The 23,828-nt window shown below is 40.6% G+C and overlaps 1 protein-coding gene across 9 annotated transcripts in view; it reads right to left on the reverse strand.

Annotated features, from left to right (window-relative positions):
• CCDC158 (coiled-coil domain containing 158) overlaps positions 1 to 23,828 on the reverse strand; it is a 98,854-nt gene that overhangs the window by 41,456 nt on the left and 33,570 nt on the right. For 8 of the 9 annotated variants that reach the window (XM_021101466.1, XM_021101463.1, XM_021101462.1 and 5 more), the window contains 9 exons: positions 23,373 to 23,492; positions 21,128 to 21,325; positions 19,448 to 19,930; positions 16,603 to 16,792; positions 14,507 to 14,659; positions 10,051 to 10,163; positions 7,607 to 7,765; positions 6,284 to 6,376; positions 5,375 to 5,500 (listed from right to left, as the gene is read on the reverse strand). In XM_021101466.1, the coding sequence (XP_020957125.1) occupies positions 5,375 to 5,500; positions 6,284 to 6,376; positions 7,607 to 7,765; positions 10,051 to 10,163; positions 14,507 to 14,659; positions 16,603 to 16,792; positions 19,448 to 19,930; positions 21,128 to 21,325; positions 23,373 to 23,492 (1,635 nt within the window). The remainder of the gene's footprint in view (positions 1 to 5,374; positions 5,501 to 6,283; positions 6,377 to 7,606; positions 7,766 to 10,050; positions 10,164 to 14,506; positions 14,660 to 16,602; positions 16,793 to 19,447; positions 19,931 to 21,127; positions 21,326 to 23,372; positions 23,493 to 23,828) is intronic. The other variant, XM_021101460.1, reaches the window with a different exon arrangement.

Genomic DNA, 23,828 nt, shown 5'->3' on the forward strand with positions numbered 1-23,828 from the left:
GGAATAAGACAAGGATGCTCACTCTCCCCACTTTTTTTTTTTGGTCTTTTCTAGGGCCACACCCTCGGCATATGGAGGTTCCCAGGCTAGGGGTCTAATTGGAGCTGTAGCCGCTGGCCTACCCCAGAGCCACAGCAACACTGGATCCAAGCTGCGTCTATGACCTATATCACAGCTCACGGCGACACCAGATCCTTAACCCACTGAGCGAGGCCAGGGATTGAACCCACAACCTCATGGTCCCTAGTCGGATTAGTTAACCACTGAGCCACAATGGGAACTCCACTCCCCCCACTTTTATTCAACATAGTGTTGAAAGTCCTAGCCACAGCAATCAGACAAACAAAAGAAATAAGAGGTATCCAAATTGGAAGGGAAAAGGTAAAATTGATACTGTATGCAGATAACATGATACTATATACAGAAAATCCTAAGGACTCCACACAAAAATTACTCCAATTGATCAATGAATTCAGCAAAGTAGCAGGATATAAGATTAACGTTCAGAAATAGGTTGCATTTCTGTATAATAACAATGAAATCTTAGAAAAGGAATATAAAAATACAATACTTTTAATATCACGCCCCCAAAATTAAACACCTAGGAAAAGCCTGATCAAGCAGATCAAAGACTTGTATGCTGAGAACTATAGAAATTAAGGAAACTGAAGGGGATTCAAAGAAATGGAGAAATATTCCATGCTCCTGGATTGGAAAAATTAATATTGCTAAAACGGCCATACTACCCAAAGCCATCTACAGATTTAATGCAATCCCTATCAAATTACCCATGACATTTTTTCACAGAACTAGAACAAACAATTCAAAAACTTATATGGAACCATTAAGGTCCCAGAATTGCCAAAGCTATCCTGAGGAAAAAAAACCCAAGCAGGAGGCATAACTCTCCCAGACTTCAGACATTACTGCAAAACTACAGTAATCAAAATAGTGTGGTACTGGTAGAAGAACAGACTTACAGACTGATGGAACAGAACAGAGATCCAGAAATAAACCCAGACACCTGTGGTCAATTAATCTTCCAAAAAGAAGGCAAGAATATAAAAGGGGGAAAAGATAGTTTCTTCAGCAAGTGGTGCCGGGAAAACTGGACAGCTGCATGTAAATCAATGAAACTAGAACATACCCTCACACCATGCACAAAAATAAACTCGAAATGGCTTAAAGACTTAAACATAAGACACCATCAAACTCCTTGAAGGGAACATGGGCAAAACATTCTCTGACATTAACTGTACAAATGTTTTCTTAGGTCAGTCTCCCAAGGCAACAGAAATAAAAACAAACATAAACCACTTGGACCTAATCAAACTGGCAAGCTTTTGCATAGAAAAGGAAACCATAAAAAAAAAAAAACCAACAACCAAAAAGACAACCTATGAAATGGGAGAAAATAGTTTCAAACAATGCAACTGACAGGGCTCAATCTCCAGAATATACAAACAATTCGTACAACTCAACAGCAAAAAAACAAACAACCCAATTGAAAACTTGACAGAAGACCTGAATAGACATTTCTCCAACAAAGACACACAGGTGGTCAACAGTCACATACAAAAATGCTCAACATCACAAATTGTTAGAAAAATGAAAATCAAACTACACTGAGGTACCACCTCACACTAGTCAGAATGGGTATCATTAGTAAGTCTGCAAATAACAGATGCTGGAGGGGGTGTGGAGAAAAGAGAACCCTCCTATGGTGTTGGAATGTAAATTGGTACAGCCACTATGGAAAACAGTATGGAGGTACCATAGAAAACAAAATATAGAACTACCATATGATCCAGCAATCCCATTCCTAGGCATATATTCAGACAAAACTTTCATTGAAAAAGTAAACATGCACCCATATGTTCACTGCAGCCCTATTCACAATAGCCAAGACATGGAAACAACCTAAATGTCCACTGACAGATGAACGGATTAAGAACATGTGTTATATATACACAGTGGAATACTACTCAGTCATAAAAAGAACAAGATAATGCCATTTGTGCCATTTGCGGCATCATAGATGGAACTATGGATTCTCATGCTAAGTGAAGTCAGAAAGAAAAAGACAAATACCATATGATATCCCTTTTATCTGAAATCTAATATATGGCACAAATGAACCTATCTATAGAAAAGAAACAAACTCATGGACATGGAAAATGGAACCTGTTGTTGCCAAGAGGGAGGGGGAGGTAGGGGGATGGACTGGGAGTTTGGGGCTAGTAGATGCATTTGAAGTGGAAAAGCAATGAGATCCTGCTGTCAGCACAGGGAACTATATCCAATCACTTGTGATGGAACATGATGGAGAATAATGTGAGAAAAACTGGGTGACTTTGCTGTACAGCAGAAATTGACAGAACATTATAAATCAACTATAATAAAATTTTAACAAAAATCTATGCAAAAAAACCCCATGTATCATTCTGGTGACTAATGTTGATAATGGGAAGGCTGTGCATGTATGGCGGCAGAGAGTACAATGAAATGAAATCTCTGCATCTTCTCAATTTTAGAGTGAATCTGAAACTACTCTAAAAAATAAAGTCTTTTAAAAAAGGAAGCAAAATGACCAGATGGAAAAATGACTAGAAACCAAGAAAACAACAGTGACAGGTCCATAGGGGATTCAGATAATGGAGTTATCATATACCAACTAAAAAATAAAGTTTCTTAATAATGCAAGTCTCAGAAGGAAATAAGAGAATGGGATAGAAAAAAATAATAGAGAATATAAAAGATAAAAATTTTCCAAAATTGATGAAAGATATCAATCCATACATCCAAGAAGATCAGTAAATCCCAGGAAAGATAAATACAAAGAGGACCATATGTAGGCACATTACACTCAACCTACTTAAACCAAAACAAAGAGAAAAATCTTTAAAGTGATCAGAGAAAAAAATCACCTCTGAAAAAGCAACAGTAAGATTTAAAATTGACTTGTCAGTAGAAACAAAGAAAATCTGAACACAATGTTCTACAAGAAATTCATTCACTCATTAGGCAAATATGCACTAGATACCTACCATATGCTAGATACTGTTCTAGTACTTAGAACATATCAGTGAACAAAACAAAGAATGCATATGACATTTAATGTGCAAAATTATATAATAAAACATTTTTAAGGGAAGAAAGTAATTGTGTATAACATGCTTAATGTTCAATTTAAAAAATACACTTCATTACTGCTGTTAGAATTATAATTAAAATTTTTAATTTAATAGATTTATGACTTAGTACTTTTTCAGTGATGGAGACAAATATTTATAATCAGTCTATGTATTAAAGAGCCTATTTACTATGCTGGCTTTTGGGTAATGGCAAGTCATGGAATTTCAACGCTGGTCTTCTAGACAACCCTAGAGCTGGATCTACAGTCCAGACTCCTCATTAGAGATGAAAAGGTGCAATACACTTAACTCATTTTCCAAGATCACACAAATAAGTCCCAAAGACCCCTGGTCAAATGTTCTTTGTTGGTGTTCCTTCTTTGCTGTTTGGTTCATGGGGTAATTTTGGGAAGAGGGGTTTTATTTATTTTTTATCAGTGTAATATGCATATAGTTTTAAAGGTAAAATGACTTTATAACACTTAAAACAAAAAGCAGTGGCCTCCTGCCTTTCCTCTGCCCAAGTCTCCAAGTTCCAGTCTCCAGAGAGAACCACGTAGAACTTCTAGTATGAATATTATTCTTTCGTTTGCTAGAATATTATTTGTTGTATGATAGGTAGCTTACTAGTGCACATATCTTATGCGTGTGAGAGGACTCCATTTCAAGTTTTACATTTTGTAGTACCTGCTTTTATTTAAATGCACAAGCAGAATAACTGGTAGGTTACTGGCAACGCTGATGTAATACATACAATAAGACCATTAACTAATGAAATTGACTTTCATGTGTGATTTATGAAATAAGTCTCATTTCTTTAGCATTGGCACTGAATACTAGTTGCAGGGGATTAGTGGTTCCATAAATACATACAACTTCAGAAGAGATAAAACCTGAATTTTAAATTGCACATACTTTTCCCCTGTTTTAAAAGTATGAAAGTCTAAACTAAAATTTTTCCAAAGTCTCCAATATTTTAAAGTGAATAAAAAATTTTAATATTAATAAAGTCTGTGATTATAAATAAGTCCACATATAGTTCATGAAAAGACAATAAACAGGAAATCATTTTCATCTTGGCAGAGAACTAAATATACAGGTAATTTGCCTTTGGCATCTGAGGCTTATTTTTAGCCATCTTAACATTTGCTTTGTCAAGTGAAAATGCTTATAATGGAAAAAAATGAATATAAGGCTATTAATATATATATATATATATTGGTCTTTTTGCGATTTCTTGGACCGCTCTCGCGGCATATGGAGGTTCCCAGGCTAGGGGTCTAATCGGAGCTGTAGCCGCCGGCCTACGCCAGAGCCACAGCAATGCGGGATCCGAGCCGTGTCTGTGACCTACACCATAGCTCCCGGCAACGCCGGATCCTTAACCCACTGAGCAAGGGCAGGGATCGAACCCGCAACCTCATGGTTCCTAGTCGGATTCGTTAACCACTGCACCATGACGGGAACTCCAGGCTATTAAGTAACTTACCCTAACAATTATTGTTAATATTAATCTCATTGAGTATTTCAATTTGTTTTTCCCAGAGAAAACACCAAACAGGGAAGAAAAACATTTTCATTCACCTGGTCTATATAAACTAAAGTCCAGTGATTGAAAATATCATAACTATAGAAATATTTTAAAAATGAAATTTTTGGAGTTCCTATTGTGGCTCAGCGGAAACACACCCAACTAGCATCCATGAGGATGTGGGTTCAATCCCTGGCCCCACTCAGTGGGTTAATAAGGTTCTGACATTCCTGTGAGCTGTGGTGTAGGTGGCAGACATGGCTCCGATCTGGCATTGCTGTGGTTGTGCTGCAGGCTGGCAGCTGCAGCCCTGATTCAACCCCTAGCCTGGGAACCCCCATATGCCACACCTGTGCTCCCCCCACCCCCCAAAAAAAGAAAGAAAAAAGAAATTCTTCTCAATTTAAAATTATTTACCTATGAGTTCCCATTTGTGGCTCAGTGGAAACAAACCTGACTAGTATCCATGAGGATGCAGGTTTGATCCCGGGCCTTGCTCACTGGGTTAAGAGTGGTGAGCTGTGGTGTAGGTCACAGATGCGGGTTGGATACCACGTTGCTGTAAGTGTGGTGTAGGCTGGAGGCTACAGCTCCAATCTGACCCTTAGCCTGGGAATCTTCACATGCCATGGGTGTGGCCCTAAAAAAAGACCAAAAAAATTGATCTATTATGCTATTTGCATCATAGAATATACGGCCAGTTACTTACATGAGACAGGAAGCTGGCTGTGGATTGGGAAGATGGTATATTAGAATGAGAACGGGCAGCAGATGACGGCTGTAGAAGGCGTGGTTTCACAGAAGAATTTGAGGTATATCCAGGGCCCTGAAGCTCCTGGAAGACGATATACATGTAAGCAAAACAACTGTCAATGTATAGTAAGAACTGTGAAATCCAAATGTACTTTTGCAAGTACAATTTCGGTGTTACATGTTGAACTTCTACAAAGTTATAGGCCAAAGATTTAAGCCAGATGATTCTGGATGCATGCTGTTACTCTCTGGGGACTAATCACTAATGCCTTCACACTTCCGACTGATAAAAGCATTCCAGAGGTGAAAACGCACCTCAGATAGGATGCTAATAGGTTGGTTTCTCACTTTGCCAGAGACTGCAGCTGGTTGTGACATCCTACTGAGAAAGATCCTCTCCACCTAGAGAGTGCTCCTGCCTGTGAAAGTCGCCAGGACTGAGGCTTTAGTGTGTGTCTGAAATTTTAAAATATACTCGAAAAATAGACATATTTCAGCGGAAAATATACTATTTTTAAAGAACACGTTTTGCCATGCAAACTAAATCGTTTTTGTTATTATCCAAAGAAGCCAAACATACTTTGGGCTGGCCTGACCCCTTCCTGTATGCAAACCCCCAGTCCCCCAAATTAGGTACTTCTGTGTTTCCCTCACTCAATGTAAATTTAACATAAAGCACATGGTGCTTCAATTTGTTACCATGCACAAAAAGGACAGGTATGCTATGTAACAATGTTTGTGTAGATTTGTAAATAGCTAATATCAGATAACGTCAATGTGTCTAAAGTACATGAGGAAAATATAAAATATCTCAAAGGTATAATTTTTGCTTAAACTACTATTTATGATGGAAAAAAGACCTTACTTTTACATCCAAAGTGTGTTGAAGTTTCAGGCGCACAGATTCTTGCTCCTGACGCTGTATTATATCCTGACATTCTGCAAACTGCAAAGATGCCTACAATCAAGCAACCACATGTGGTTTATCCTCCACTCTTTATGCAAGTTTATTTTATCAACCTATAATGCAGAGTCACCGTCTCTTCAAGGAAACTTGTCCCCTTCTTGGCACGCTTGGCATTTATCTATTTATCTGTTTTATTCAGGAAACAGAGTAATTGGAGGCCATGTCTTTATCCTCCATAGCCCCAGCATCTACATGGCATTTAGTATGTGGAAAGCACTCAAAAGAATGAATGAATTACGGAAGAAATGAACAACAGTTTTAGCAACGTAAAAACACTTTCATAAAAATAACCACAACTGAAAATCTCTGATTCAAACTTCGGATTGAAGTTTGCATAGCTGGGATCACAGATCATTTTGATTACGGCGAAGGCTCTGATTTCTCAAGAATCAAGGACTAGCTTTGGTATACGTTTAGGATTCCAGAGTTTTCAAGTGACACAAAGAGAGATTTACTCCTCTACAATAAATGTTAACGACAAATATAGTGCCGTTGATCCTTCTCATTCTTAAGGTGTATTTTCTACCTGTACTTTCTGGACTCCACAAAGTGCTGGACTTTAGCATTACTTAATCTTTTTATTGATATTATTAACAGACTACATTCTACCTAGTATTCAAGTCCTTTGATGCTAAGTTAAATTGGTGGCATTTTTAATTATTCAGGCTGTGAAACATCTTACATCATGTATCTTACAGCCCTTGTGACCATGTCAGCCTGAAAAAAAGATAATTTTGGAGTTCCCGTTGTGGCACAGTGGTTAACGAATCCGACTAGGAACCATGAGGTTGTGGGTTCGATCCTTGCCCTTGCTCAGTGGGTTAAGGATCCAGCGTTGCCGTGAGCTGTGGTGTAGGTTGCAGATGCAGCTTGGATCCCATGTTGCTGTGGCTCTGGCATAGGCCGGTGGCTACGGCTCTGATTAGACCCCTAGCCTGGGAACTCCATATGCCGCGGGAGTGGCCCGAGAAATGGCAAAAAAGACAAAAAAAAAAAAAAAAAAAAAAAGATAATTTTGTCAAAGTATGCATCATGACTAAGTTTTTAAAGCTCAGTCTTCTCTACAGGACACAGTACTTTCTTTCCTGTGTGAGGGGACTGGGATACAATACAATTTGACAGATTTTGTTCCTATCAACATGGAGCTTTCATTCAGAACAATTCTACTAGGTTAATAACTATTTAGTTGATAATTACTTTATGTATTTAGTTAATAACCACCTTATCAAGAGCAACTTCCATATTAGCAACCTTTTCTTTCAAACGGCGTTCCTGGGATCTCAGGACCTCTAGTTCTCCAGCCATCTTGTTTTTCTCTGTTGCAACAGTACTCAATTCCTGGCTTAATTTAGTCTTCTCTTCTTTTAGAAAATGCTTTTCCTACAATTATAAAGGAGCAAATATGAGAAATAATATGCTGATGTAGATGCTGAGTTGTAATGAAAATACAAAACTATTACATAAAGATCTGGACTATAGTTTTACTTGATACGACATTTAATTTCTTCTGAGTTGGAGTTGGAAGCTGCTAGAATTATGTTACCATGTACTCTCTTTTTTTATCACTACTAGTACAATTACTTCTTTCTACACTCAATACATCTTTGATAAAATCTATGAAATATATAATAACTATGTTGTCATAAAAACAGACGTATATGGTGACTGAAATTGAGTAATCATATTCCAAATATTATTAGAACTTGTTTAAAATGACAAAAGAAATTTAAAGAACATGCATTTAGCTTCCCTGTCAAGACTCTGCAGGTTAAGGACCTGATGTTGTGTCTGTGAGGATGTGGGTTCGATCCCTGGCCTCGCTCAGTGGGTTAAGGATCCGGCATTACTGTGACCTATGGCATAAGTCATAGATGTGGCCTGGATCCTATGTTGCTGTGGCTGTGGTACAGGCCAGCAGCTGCAGCTCCAATTTGACCCCTAGCCTGGGAACCTCCATACGCCACAGGTGCGGCTGTTAAAAAAAATAATAATAATAGATAAAAATGAAGAAGATGCATTTGAAAGCTTTGTGGGCTTTCTATTTTGTTTCAAGGTTGAATGTTCATATCACAAATGCCTACTGTAGAGTCCTCTGGCATAAAAGAAATAGGACACACGATTCCTTGTTTTTTTATAAAGAAAATGGTTTAAAGTGTTTAAGGTAAATCAGGCAGTAGTTACTGCCACTGTATAACACATTTTCAATGCCAAGAATTGTTCCTTTTCTGATTAGTTAGGCAGAGGAGGCTTAAGAAATTAATTTCACAAGTTGCATTGTTCCTATTTGAGGAAGTGTCATTGAGCTTTGATGAACACCTTCCTTCAAGGGGCAGGGGTTTCTGATGCCAGCAGGCAGTAACATCTTAATGCTTTAGATTCCAAATAGGCAAATAATGGGCGTAAAAGACAAAGGGCTGCTGCGGCACAATAGGTTAAGGCTCTGACTGCAGCGGCTCCGGTTACTGTGGAGGTGCAGGTTTGATCCCGGCCTAGTGCAGTGGGTTAAGGATCTGGCATTGTGGCAGGTGTGGCACAGGTCACAGCTGCAGCTCAGATTCACTCTTTGGTCTGGGAAATTCTATATGCTGCAGGTGTGGCAAAAAGAAAAAAAAAAGAAAAATTTAGAATAAGAGAAATGGATGGGAGAAAAAAATGGGAACGAACAAAACCAGAATAAATAAATAAGTCCTTGTGATGAGGGGTATGTACATTTTTGCTAATATTTAGCCTCATTATAAAAAAGTATTTCAGCAGCTCATTTTGGATATGGGGAAAGCAATTACTTTAGTTGTACTTATTTTCTGTTTATGCTTTTTATCTTCTCATCTCCATTATAGTCAGTTCTAACTCTTCTTCTGAAAGTGCAAATTTGTTCCAAAGTGATTGATACATGAGGGAACATCTGAGCATGACACAAATTTCATATTTACTTATGCACAGTTTCATTGATGAGAAATACTAGGTCAATTCAAAAAACTGTACCCAGCTCAGCAGAGCTGCACAGAAATACACAAAAAGCACACAGGCATACTCTTCAAACAGCTCTGGTTTGCTCTGCGTTAGGAGCCACGTGCATGCACACTAGCTGTTATAGAAAGATCACCTTCCGCTCCTTCTTAACAACTCCCACACCGCAGCTCTTTCACGCACACATCCACAAGCAAACTTCAGGTCTTGTTTAAGGTAAAGGGCCATCTTCATTGCAGTATTTATGTATCTCTTAAGCATTTAACGTATGTAAAACTGTGCTACCATTTTCATTAGGTTCCTGTTTTTCTTGTGTCACTGATGAAGTTCCTTTGTGTGGTGCTCCTAATTTCGTTGTTGCCATAACCCTGTGGTGGTTTCTACTGCACAATTTTGCATAGCACAGTGCTTTTAGGACCACATATCTTGCATGAAACAGAACTAAATATGCTTTCTTTAAAACCATTCTGTCTTTACAAAGAAAAGCCTTTGCCCACTTCCTGGACTTTTAAAATACTAGCTCTTTTGAGGTCCTGCTCAAATGTTTCTTCAGGAACTTCCCCCTCATTCTCTCAGTCTGAAATAACATCTTGTCTTTTCTCTACTGTACCTTGTGTCTCTGCTAGGTTTCATCCTTTCTTGTAGTTTATTAATGAGTGACCATATCAGCCTCCCCCACCTGGAGGACAGGCACTCACCTTGTTTGCGTTTGTCATTGCCTCTTCCAAAAATTGTATCTTGCTCTGAAGGGCATCTATCTGACCTCTTTTAGCTGTAATTTGCTTTTGCATCCCCATTGCCACTTTCATAGCTGTAAAAAAAAGAAGTAAATTGGGCCTTAGGTTTTAGTTTTTAAATTTTTAGGGGTGACTATAATTTGATGGAAAACATGAGAGGATGACAAGTAAGATTCCTCCAAGGCACTCGGACAGTTTCAAGGAAGCGTTCACACACACAGAAAAGGTCTTCAGATTTCACAATACTGGGATATAACAATTTTCAGCAAGTACTCAAAGATTTTGAGCTGAGAAATGAATGTATATATGATGATGTTTTGTGATTCCATGATGTAATTAATTTCATTGCCCTTTGTAATCTGCCACATCTCCAATGTAGTAACTAATACTGACCAAATCCATACTTGCACACATAGGAAATTATGCACAAAAATATATAGTCATACAATGAAAAATGTGTATAGAATTTTTACTAAAATAATTTTTCTAGAAACCCATATATAAAATATCACATAATGCAGATGACCTGACACTATATATAGAAAACCCTAAGGACTCAACCCAAAAACTATTCGAACTGATCAACAAATTCAGCAAAGTAGCAGGATTTAATAAGATTAACATTCAAAAATCAGTTGCATTTCTGTACACTAACAATGAAATATTACAAAAGGAATAAAACAATATAATACCTTTTAAAATTACACCCCCAAAAATCAAATACCTGGGAGTAAACATGACTAAGGAGGTGAAAGACTTATATGCTGAGATATATAAAACATTATTCAAGGAAATTAAAGTGGATGCAAAGAAACGGAAAGATATTCCAAGCTCCTGGGTTGGAAAAATTAATATTGTAAAAATGGCCATACTACCCAAAGCAATCTACAGATTCTATGCAATCCTTACCAAATTACCCATGACATTTTTCACAGAACTAGAACAAACAATCCAAAAATTTATATGAAACCACAAAAGACCCAGAATTTCCAAAGCAATCCTGAGGAACAAAACCAAGCAGGAGGCATAACTCTCCCAGACGTCAGGCAATATTACAGAGCCACAGTCATCAAGACAGTGTGGTACTGGTACCAAAACAGACAGACAGACCAGTGGAACAGAATAGAGAACCCAAAAATAAACCCAGACACCTATGGTCAATTAATTTTTTTTTTTTTGTCTTTTTGCCATTTCTTGGGCCGCTCCCACAGCATATGGAGGTTCCCAGGCTAGGGGTCCAACCAGAGCTGCAGCCGCCAGCCTACGCCAGAGCCACAGCAACACGGGATCCGAGCCGCACCTGCAACCCACACCACAGCTCATGGCAACACTGGATCATTAACCCACTGAGCAAGGCCAGGGATTGAACCCGCAACCTCATGGTTCCCAGTCGGATCCGTCAACCACTGTGCCACGACAGGAACTCCTATGGTCAATTAATTTTTGACACAGGAGGCAAGAATAAAAAAAATGGGAAAAAGACAGTCTTTTCAATAAGTGGTGCTGGGAAAACTGGACAGCCACATGTAAATCAATGAAACTGGAACACACTCTCACACCATGCACAAAAAGAAACTCAAAATGGCTTAAAGACTTAAATGTAAGATAAGATACCATCAAACTCCTAGAAAAGAACATAGGCCAAACATTCTCTGATATCAACCTTACAAATGTTTTCTTAGGTCAGTCTTCCAAAGCAACAGAAATAAAAGCAAAAATAAACCAATGGGACCTAATCAAACTGACAAGCTTTTGCACAGCAAAGGAAACCATTAGAAACAAACAAACAAACAAACAAAACCAAAAAAAACCACACACATACACACACACCAAAAGGACAACTTACAGAATGGGAGAAAATAGTTTCAAATGATGCAACTGACAAGGGCTTAATCTCTAAAATATACAAACTTATATATAACTCAATAGCACAAAAGCCAACAACCCAGTTGAAAAATGGGCAAAAGACCTGAATAGACATTTCTCCAAAGAAGATATACAGATGGCCAACAAACACTTGAAACAATGCTCAACATAACTAATTATTAGAGAAATGCAAATCAAAACTACTATGAAGCATCACCTCACACCAGTCAGAATGGCCATCATTCATAAGTCCACAAATAACAAGTGCTGGAGGGGGTGTGGAGAAAAGGGAACCCTCCTGCACTGCTGGTGGGAATGTAAATTGGTACAACCACTATGGAAAACAGTATGGAGGTACCTTAGAAAACTATATATAGAACTATCATATGACCCAGCAATCCCACTCTTGGGCATATACCCAGACAAAACTTTCCTTGAAAAAGACACAAGCACTCGCACGTTCACTGCAGCACTGTTCACAGTAGCCAAGACATGGAAACAACCTAAATGTCCATCGACAGATGATTGGATTAAGAAGATGTATGTATACACAATGGAATACTACTCAGTCATAAAAAATAACAAAATAATGCCATTTGCAGCAACACGGATGGAATTAGAGACTCTCATATTAAGTGAAGTGAGTCAGAAAGAGAAAGACAAATACTATATGATATCATTTATATCTGGAATCTAATATATGGCACAAATGAACCTTTCCACAGAAAATTATGGACATGGAGAACAGACCTGGGGTTGCCAAGGGGGAGGTGGAGGGAGTAGGAGGGACTAGGAATTTGGGGTTAATAGATACAAACTATTGCCTTTGGAATGGATAAGCAATGGGATCCTGCTGTATAGCACTGGGAACTATAGTCACTTGTGATGGAGCATGATAATGCGAGAAAAAAGAATGTATACATGTATGTGTGACTGGGTGCAGTAGAAAATTGACAGAACACTGTAAATTAGTTATAATGGAAAAAATAAAAATCATTTTAAAAATAAATAAATAAGTAAATAAATAAATAAAAGACCGTATAAGACATCTATTATTAGTGATTGTTTTTAAAGATACCAGTGATATCACAAGCCATTCAATTTCCATTCTCATGGTTATTGTCATGTGCTAGGAATTCACTACTGTTTCAATAGTCAAAATGGCAATGTAAGCATATATGTGATTATTTTACTGAAACTGGTGACAGGATGAGAATGTTCTAGACAGTGAGTAGGCACTGAATACTTAGGGCATGGCAGGCCACTGAAAAGATAAAGCTCATCCTTGCTTGGAAATTCAGAGACCCTATGTTGTTTATCATAGTCAGCAGAGAAAAGAGGTTTGAAAACACCACTAAGAAAAAGAAAATGTGTCATTCTTTAAAACCAAACTATCAGAGATTGAAAGATCTAACTTCTTGCTAACAAGATATAGTTCCTACAGCTAAACTGTCAAAAACAGAGTTAATATAGATAAAATACACCGATCTATTAACAGATTAAAAGTCTTACTCACCACTCAAGAATTCTGCTCTGATTAAGTGGATCATGTTTGGCCCAAAGGTAATTTTCTTAATAATTTTGAAAAAATTTTAGATGATTTTAATCAATGAATACACATTCGAAAGCAAATATAGGATTGCCTAGTTAATTTAACAACTTCTGTGACTGGGGCAGTTGTGGAGTAACCTGGAGAGCAGAACAAGGATCTCTGCCTGGTGGAGGGGGAAGAGGGAACAGACCCCAAATGGGTCTGAGGGCCCTCTCCAAGCCCCACTGTTCTCTTAGTGTTAACCAGCAAGAAAGAGCTCAACCTCTAGAATTGCACAAAATACGGATGCTTCAAGAATCTGTGTGCCACCTTTGTGCAGGGGCCATGATTATCTTTTCAGTATCATGCCAATTCTGGTACACATGCTGCTGCAGTGAGCACTCTTTTGACATTGAAAAATATTGAGAGATAGAAAAATGCAGACTTTAGTTAAGTATTTATTCTCACAGTCAGCTAATATAGCCATACCAACAATGATATGAATAATATGAAACAGCAACTTCCTTCTTCCAAATAACTATGGGCAGCAAGCTGGGAACAGAGTGGTGAGAAGGGACTCTTCCCTGAGCAGTTCATTTCCCGGGACTCCCTCCCATTTTTATCTCAGAGAAGGAATCAGGAACTGGTAAATAGCCACAGACACACAGTTTACGTAGATAATGAGCATGTGAAAAATAAGGGGATGAATGAAAATGATTAGTAACCAGTACTTGTATCACCATTTCCTTAAAAACAATTAATTGGCATTGAGGTCTGTTAGAAATTATTAAAATAGCTACAGAAAAGGAAAGATGCAGATATTTCAGAAGTAAAGTAAGCAAATGGCAATTTCTCTCAGGAAAAAAAAAAAAGAGAACTACTGTTATATAATACTGACTGTTGTATGTCTCTCACATTATGTGCACTGGGAGGAGGTGAAAGGCAGTGTTCGTTCCGGGTTTTATTAAATCTAGAACAAGAGAATTAAAAATAAAAGGAAAAAAATCTACTAAAGCATACCATGACCATCAGATCCTTCCATGGACTTTAATGTATTTCTTGTTTGTTCTAGCTCAGACTGTGCAGATTTTAATTGCATTTTCAGCTTATTTGTCGTAGTTTCCATTTCTTCACTTTTGTTTCGAAAATTCCTTTTTAAGACTTCATAGTCCTCTGTACAACGTGATAACAGACAGTTACTCCTTTCTATCCCATTGTTACACAATATATTTTATTTGTAATTCATGATCACAGGACTCTATTTGCTACATCATCATTTGTTACAGAACTCACATGTATGTATGTATTTCTGGGGATATGACTCTTAAATCTGCTTGGGTGGGTCCTCCTCTTTATTACTTATTAGTCACTGCTTTTTCCCAGCCAGTGTAATTGGCTCTTATGGATTTCATCTTAAACCTTCCTGGATAATCACATCCACCTCAACAGGTTTAATCATCCTCAGCAGGAAGATGAGTCTCCATAACACTCCAAGTAACTTGAGACTGCTATGTGTCTTACCTGATTTTTTATCTCCACTAACTATCAAAACACCTGACATTCACCATTCACATACAAGAATACACATATCGGAGTTCCCGTCACGGCTCACTGTTTAACGAACCCGACTAGCATCCATGAGGACAAGGGTTCAATCCCTGGCCTCGCTCAGTGGGTTAAGGACCCTGTGTTGCCGTGAGCTGTGGTGTAGGTCAAAGAGGCGGCTCGGATTTGGCATTGCTGTGGCTGTGGTGTAGGCTGGCGGCTACAGCTCCAAATTCAACCTCTAGACTGGGAACCTCCATATGTCATGGGTTCGGCCCTTAAAAGACAAAAGACACACACTTACTCAACTAGCTACTTATTTACATTTAGATGTTGATATATGATAGGCTTACATATAAAGGGAACAAAGAGAGCCAAGACCTCTGTGCTGAGCTCTAACTGCCTATCCAGACACTTCACATGCACGTCCAGGGGCCCCCAGACCAACCGTCTCACACGGACATCTCGCCCTCCCGCCCTCAAGCCTTCCTGTCCTGCTTTTCAGCTCTCAGGTGTTCTATTCTCCCAACACTGCAAATTTAAAGCCTGGAACACACACAACCCCTCTATTCATCAAGTACTGCTGATTCAACCTTCAAAAACATTCTTAATTCTTCCCTCTCTTCTCATTCACTGCCACTGCCTAGTTCAAATTCTCACCAGCTTCCCCTGGGACCACTGCAAAATCTTCCTTAAGTGGCTGGCCTCATCCCTTTAGGCTGGCCTCTTTTCACCTGCTAACACTGTCCTTCTAAAATGTAAATTTGGTGACATCAATCTCACAATACCTTTTGCTGGCTCCACATTGTCCAGCTCTGCCTCGCACTCTGCCTCATTTCTCAGTGCTCACAAGTACTCCTGAGGTCACATCATATTATTTGTGCCTTCGTGCTCTGCACACCATGTTCTCCCCACCTGGATTGCCCTTCTACCTCTTTTTCACCTGCTAAATTCCTTTTCCTCATCAAACCTGGTACAGATGTCACCTCCCATGGGAGGCTGATACTCCATCCTCTCCCACGTCTGCATACAGCACTCGTCCACTGTCCCACCCACTGTACTGTTTCCCCAGCTCTGACTCCCAACCAGTCAGGAGGCTCACTGTTTCTAGGGCCTGTCTTGGCCTGTGGCATAGTATGTGCTCAGGAATCAATGATGGGGTGGTGTGTGTGTGTATGTGTGTGGCATACTCCTGGTGAACTCGGAGAGTTTCATTTTAAAATTTAAGGTCTTGGATTCCTCCATTTCAAGAAGTTTTCATAAGCCTGTTGACAGGTGCTGCTTCATTATTAACCCTAAACAAGCTACCTGACTCAAAGGACTCAAGGTTTCCGCTTCCCTCGCCCTTCTCATGGACCTTGAAGGCTGACTAAAGCCAGTGGTGAGTGAGCCCAAGCCAAGGAGCAGTATCAGCATGTCACATGATGAACCGTCCCCACCCAGGCAGCATCATTATCCACGTCTGAAATGTGGGATTAGGAGCCATTCTGCTGTGATGGTTCTACCATCCGCAGTGAACTCCACTCATAGCACTCCGATGTTTCAGCAGAATTTGAACTGGAGCAACATACCTGTAAGACTGTTTAACTCATTCCTACTGGTTTTCACCTCACTTAATAAATGATCTCTCTCTTGTTTGATGTCCTTCACTGCACGGAGCCGCTCAGAACCTGCATTCACCAGCTTCACCTTTTCCAGCTCCAGGTCACTCACTCTGGCCTCAAGCTCCCGTATCTTTGCATCTTTTTTATCTTTCAAAATCTAAATATAGGGATAAATACAAAGGATGGAGTAAGAAAAACACGTAGCCTTAAATGCAGTACCAGCTAATGCAGTTTAAATACACAGGCCAAGGCTATATTTGAAATGTAACACATGACAAGCTTTTGGCTGTTTCAGAAAGGACTGGTGGAGCGCTGTGGGCTTGTCTCACTCTCACCTGTGATGGGCTTGGGTGGGAAAGGCCCTAAATATGGCCCTGATTCCTGCTCATCAAGCCACTCCTGCTGTCACCCTAGATCCAGCTGGTGTCATGGGGTGTGGGAAGGGGTGTGGGAAGGGACAGGCTGTGCTGGGCATATGCTACTCCTGTCCTCTCGGCAGGGGGAGAGAGGGGAAAGGCAGCTCATGCACCTGGCAGCTCATGCACGTGGATGGGGTATTAAAGCTCAAGTGTTTAACTCACAGCCTTTGCATCTGTGTGAGGCTCTTCGCACCTAGGCTGACCTTTGCCTGAAGCTGCTCCGTATCTGGGAAGTGAAAATTAGTTTCTACCCTCTCCAATCTGTTTTTGCATTCTTTATCCAAACTTCCTCAGATCAACCTACCCCCAATGCTGCCTTTTTCGTGCCACCTCCTCCTCTCTACCCCAAACCTGTCATGGCTCCCACACCATCTCCAGGATAAAATACAAACTGAGCCTTCCCAAGCTAGGAATGCCTTCTTTCCTCCTCTTTGCCTAGTTTTACCCATTTCAAGTCCCCACTTCTCTATGAAGTCTTCACAGGCCACTCTAGTCACAGGAACCCTTACTACTCTGGGGCGTGCTCTCCAGACCAGCATCAGATGGAGACTTGTTCAGAAACACTAACTCTCAGGCCCCATCCCAGACCAACTGAATCGGAAACCCTGGGGCTGGGGCCCCGCAGTCTGTGTTTTAACAAGCCCTCCAGCTGATTCTGGTTCTCAGTCCAAGTGATTGAGACCCACTACACTATAATATTTACTCATACACTGCCTAGGGTCAGATCCCAAGGTAGTGGTGCTCTCAGGCAGAGCTACGGTCTGTTTCCTCTTCTGCAAAATGTACCCACCTCATCAGGTTTTCGTGAAGGTCAAATTATTTAATTTCTGGAATATAAAACTCAAAAGAGTCTTGCATTTGTTTATACTCTTAACAATACCAGAAATCCATCTCTTTTAACAAGAACGTTGAATAATCGCTTTTATCCTCTAACATGTTCTACAAACCTATTCTAAAGTTTCTACGGTAAGGACTGGCCACCAAGAAGCCTTTTAAAGGCTTTTAAAGTCTCTTTCATGGTGACTTTGGCTATTTAAAAAATTACGATATAATCAAGTAAAACTTAAGCACTAGAAAATTCCAGTTCTTTAGGCAATGAACTTGTATGTCTCCATAGGATAGGTAATAATCCATCGGCCTGATTTTTAGAAGGAGCAAACACGACCATCCAAAGTTTATTCAAGATATGTGGTTCTCAGAGGCAGGGAAAGGAGAGGGAAGGGGAATTGGCTGAAGGTAGTCAAAAGGTACAAAGTTCCAGTTACAGGCTAAATCATTACTAGTGATGGAATGTACCATGTGATGACTACAGTTACTACTGCTGTATGCTGACAGAGTAGATCCTCGAAGTTCTCATCTTAAGGGAAAAAACATTGTTTTATTTATTTTTTGTACCTATATAAGATGATGGATGTTAACTTAGTGGTAATCATGGCACAATATATGTAAGTCAAGCAATTACACTGTACACCTTAAACTTAGTGCTATATGTCAATTTTATCTCAATAAAACTGAAAGAAAAAATGGTATATGATTTGTCTCCTACTAGTTACTAGAGAAGATACAGGTGATATAAAGCTTAGGAAATCAAATTTTTAAAAGTTAGTTCAATAATTTTAAATTTTGAAAAATATTTACTGAGCACCTGCTGGGTGCAAGGCACAAGGTCATGGGGCAGGGGTGCAAATATGAATAAGATGTGTACCTGCTTGAAGAAGTCTGCAGTCTTACAGGGAAGAGGAGGCACTGGCATTCACATAAGAACACACATACCCCCACACCCACACACACGCTGTGATACAGAACGGGATCCAGGTTAGAACAGGTACAAATAAAGTGTGATAAAGTGCGGGTGGAGAACAGAACTAATATTTTCTAAACATCTTCTACAGGCCAGGAACCAGGCTAAGTCCTCGGTATATATTTTCTCATTTAAGCCTCAAGTAACCCAATAAGGTTTTGAGATGTTTTTTTGTTTTGGTGTTTGGTTTGGTTTTGGTTTACAGACCTTGAGGCCACCATTCAGCAAACGGTCCAGTGTTTTACAATTACTGAGTGGTAAGAGATGGGGTTGAAATTTAGGTCTGCCTGAAAAGGGAGAAAACACTTTTTCAAACTGTGGGTCAGGAAAGGCTTCAAGAAGAAGCTGGGCTTTCTGATTTTTCTCTTCCGAATCATCAGTTCTAAACCATTTGGGAGCCACGCCTTTTGGAATCTAATCAAAAGATGGATCCTTTCTTACACACACACATGCGCACTGACATAAACATTTTCCAACCATTTCCGAGGGTCCACAGTCATCCTTGCAGGAGCCCTGTCCAGTAAATCAGGTCGTCCTTGCTCCTAGGAACACAGCTATTTCCGAAGCTAGACCGCCGAAGGAGCCCACAGACCTTCAGCTCCTGCAGCTCCAGCCTCCGGTCGCCGACCTCCTTCTCCAGCCGGGCCTTCTCCACCTGCATGGCGCCAGCCGTCCGGCCGTGCTGGCCCACCAGCTGGGTCATGTTCTCAATCTGCTGCCGCAGGATCTCGATGACTTTGTCCTTCTCTGCCATCTGCAGCTTGAGGGCCTCGCACTCGGTCTGCACGTCTCGGAGGTGATCCCCCTCATTCTTCAGGTGCTGCAGCTCCTGCAGCTTCAGGTCCACCCGGGAGCGCAGCTTCAGGATCTCCGAGTTGGTGGCCTCGATGGCCCTCTCTTTTTCCTGCAGAGAAGCTGTCAGGTCAGACACGGTCCTCTCGGAGCTCTCCAGGGTCATCTTCTTGGCTGTCAACTCTTCCACTACTTTGCGGAGCATCTCTTTGGTGGATTCCAGTTGGGCCGTCAAGGAGGACACTTTCTCTAGACTTTCATTCTTTCCCTGAATTGCTGCCATCTGATTGTTAAAGAAGAGAGAATTTCGTGGATTTGGGCAGACAGATCTGAGACAGAACAAGTTAGCTCAAGAACATGCAATCATGAATCTGATAGGACCTCAAATTGTTTTGCTGGCAGAGCTTCATACATACCAGAGATTGATATCTGCTCATTAGACCAAGGTGGAGAGGCCTTAATTAAATAATAATGTTTCTCCGGAGTGGCTTTCTGGGAGGGGGAGGAGCTTGGCAAGTTTCCCCTGGGGCTGTTTTCTCTATCAATTTAAGCCAGGATGACACTGGCAACAGGGGAAGCGTGGCAGGGTTGAAGATAACTGCCCTATTTCCTTCCAGCCAGCCCATTAATTCTGCTTCTGAGGGAAAAATGAGAGAATAGGAAAATGATTCCGCCTGGTCTAAACCAAGACTGGCCCTTTGGTTTGATTTCTCATCCTGGGAAGCTTATTTTTTTTGAGGGATGCTTTTTTTTTTCTTTTCTTTTTAGGGCCACACCCTTGGCATATGGAAATTTCCAGACTAGGGGTCGAATCAGAGCTGTAGCTGCTGGCCTACACCACAGCTACAGTGACACCAGATCTGAGATGCATCTGTGACCTATACCACAGCTCAAGGCAATACCAGATCCTTAATCCATTGATCCGGGCCAGGGCGGCATCCTCATGGATACTAGTCGGGTTCTTAACCCACTGAGCCACAATGGGAACTCCCTGTGGGATGCTTTTATGTCTGTATGGCGACTACCGGCACTGGAACCATGTTCTTGCAGGACTGAGGCTACACTGCTGTTAGCAGAGCCCTCCACGGGGTTCACTACCAGTGCCCTGAAAAGGAGGGCACCCCACCTGCATATATATCAGTCCTAACAGGCCTGGGGGGAGTGGAGGGGAAAGCCTCTTTCATAGGAAAAACAAAAACAAAAAAACCTCTGTCAGAAACTTCCATCCCTCTGTTCCTCAGCTCTCCCTATGGTTTGATGCTTTTCTGAAACAAGCAATCATTAGGTGACCCATTTCTAGGTTGAGAATGAATAGGCAATTGGACGGGAGCTTCGTTACTCAATGATGGACAAAAGCGAGATAAAGCGTAGTGTTTTACATTCAGCAAATGGTCAGAAATACAGAAATCAACAGCAGGTTCTGAGCTCGCTCAGAGAACCCCCACAGCTCTGCTCTGGGAGAGGCCGCCCCCTGCCTGACCTGCCGCTCCATTTGGCCCTGGCACTCGCTCTTCATGGCCTTGAGAAGGGCCTCCAGGCGCTGCACCTCCATGTTCCTGTCGTCCAGCTCCCGCCGCAGGTGGTCAATGGTGATGCTGTTGCCTGTGTCCCTGTCCCACAGACGCTTGTTCTGCTCCTTCTCCAGACTCAGCTCCTTCTCTCGCTTATGCAGATCAGCCTACAAGAAGTGAGGCAAGCTCTCTTTATCCTTGGTATTCAATAATGAAAATAAAACTCCTCTCTTCCTTGCATCATCTTTGGAGTTTTTACGTAATTTGAGAAGCCTTTGATTTTTGGAATCTGACTCCTTTATAAAGGTATGGTTAGGAACAATGACTTCCTAGAAAAATAACAGCTTACTTGTAATTTCTAGCTTTACAAGTAAATTTCAATGGACCAGACCCTGAAACTATATAATGAAAAGGAAACTACAAATCATCTTTTTTTTTTTTTTTTAGTTTTAAATTTTCTAACGAAGGTATTATGCATCACATCAGGTGCGCTCCTGTGATAAGGAAACGCTCAAAAGCTTAAAGGAATAGTAACAATAAGCTGGACTTCTACTTCAGAAAAGGCAGAAGAGAGTCAGGACTGGGCCTGGAGCAGCCATGGGGCTGTGGATAGAATGACCTCCCTCTTCAGTCACTCAAAAAGTACACTGTGAGTGTTCACTGCTGGCAAAAACTCCTTAGTCAGAGAAAGACAAACAAAGGCACAGAGGTCTTCAGAAGGCTTCTCACTCCAAGAGAAAGATAACACACAGACACAAATAACTGGAGGTGGCTTTTCATTAAAGAGACAGAGCTGACGAACAGCAGAGAGAAATTACTGAGAGCAAAACACTTTAAGGTGGCATTTGAGTTGGACCTTGCGAACAGCTTGGAGATGCAGGAATTAGCAAAAAGAGACTAGAAGAGGGCACCCGTGGCTTGCCTGGAGCACTGGGTGTGTTGGGGGGAGAGGAAAGATTGGAGAGGTAAGGTGAAGCCGGGTCAGGAACAGTCTCGAAAGATAGGGAGTCAGACTTTATGGGAGAGTAATTTTTCAGTGGAAAAGAGAGATAATCAGAGCTATACTTTAGAAATATGAATAGAGGCTGGGCTGAGTGGGGAGAAACTGGAGTGGGAACTGAGTGAGGAGTCACTGCCATGCTGCAGGTGGAATGAGGGGCCTGGATGAAGGGCAGTGGCAAGAATGAAAAGGCGGGGACAGCTCTGAGGATCTTTCAGACATTTAATCTCTGAAATTTTTCTTCCTTTCTTTTTTTTTTTTTTTTTCTTTTTTTCTTTTTAGGGCCACACTCAAGACATATGGAAGTTCCCCGGCTAAGGGTTGAATGTGAGCTACAGCTGCTGGCCTACACCACAGCCACAGCAACGCCAGATCAGAACCATGTCTGGGAACTACATCACAGCTCACAGCAACACCAGATCCTTAGCCTGCTGAGCAAGCCCAGGGATTGAACCTGTGTCCTCATGGGAACTCCCTGAGCCACGATGGGAACTCCCTCTCTGAACTTTTTAAGTGAGATGTGTGGACACTGGGGCACCTGTAATCAGAGGGAAAGAAGTGAAGGACTGTCCCAAGGTTTTAAGCTTGTCTCACAGCTGTAAACTCTCCCTTTTGCACAGGCTCCTCAAGCCCCTTGTAGCCTACAGAGGGAGCTATAGCACAGCGAGCACTGTGCCCAGGGATGGGGTTTGGGGGGAGAGAGAAGCCTATTCTAAAGTACCTCTAATAAATATCACACCAAGTGTACCGAACACTTCCTGGCCTAAATTTCTCATCTTATAATATCTCTAACAGAAGACAAAAGCTGGTTCACTACTAAGAGAATCCTATTTTTTTCTTTCTAAATTTTTTTTTACCTGAACTTGCATTTAAATTTTCTTTATACATAGTTTGTCTGTATTTTGGATGCAATTTGGCTTTAAAACAAAGTCAATACTACTTCAATTTAGCAGAACACAGTACCTAACTGAAAGACTATCAGCTTCACCTAATTTTTAAGCCATAACAGTTCTGCTTAGGAAAAAAGAGGTAAAGTGTAGAATATTATATTTTATATGCTAAACTGGAATCGTGTCTAGATATTGTGTCATGTATATATGTACAGATATGTTTTAAGATTTGTTAATTTTATAAATGAAACTAATTTTATGAAATACTGTGGTAAAAAATCTTCCCAGAGTTAATCTCATTCATATCTTAGAGCATCATCTTACCAAGAGCTTTTGAAGTTGATCGTCCAGATTTCCAGATTCCTGACTGAACTGATCACGCTCTGTCCGTGCTTCTGTTAGCTCTGAGTTCGCAAGAACTAACTGCTTCTCCAGCTCTTCTATCTAAAAGGAAAGCACAAATCAGTCTATATCAGTGAGTCATAGAAAATACCGTCTTTGGAAAACAAATGGTATTATGACGGGACAAGGGTATCATTGGGGGGGCAAAAATAAAATATTGTGATGTTTTGCAAAGTTTTCTAAACTTAAGATCTACATAGAACTTAGTCAGAGAAACTAAGATGAAATACTTGGTCCTGTTTGATTTGGCCACTGTCTGTAATGTGTTGCTCTCATTTTCACATTATTCAAGATTTATCTTCTGTGAGTATCTGTTTTATAATCTGGTAGCTAAAGATGCCTGATGTGGCATAAATAACATACTGCAGAGCCTACAGA

The sequence above is a fragment of the Sus scrofa genome, chromosome 8 (assembly GCF_000003025.6).
Source record: "Sus scrofa isolate TJ Tabasco breed Duroc chromosome 8, Sscrofa11.1, whole genome shotgun sequence".
In the NCBI taxonomy this organism is placed as follows: domain Eukaryota; kingdom Metazoa; phylum Chordata; class Mammalia; order Artiodactyla; family Suidae; genus Sus; species Sus scrofa.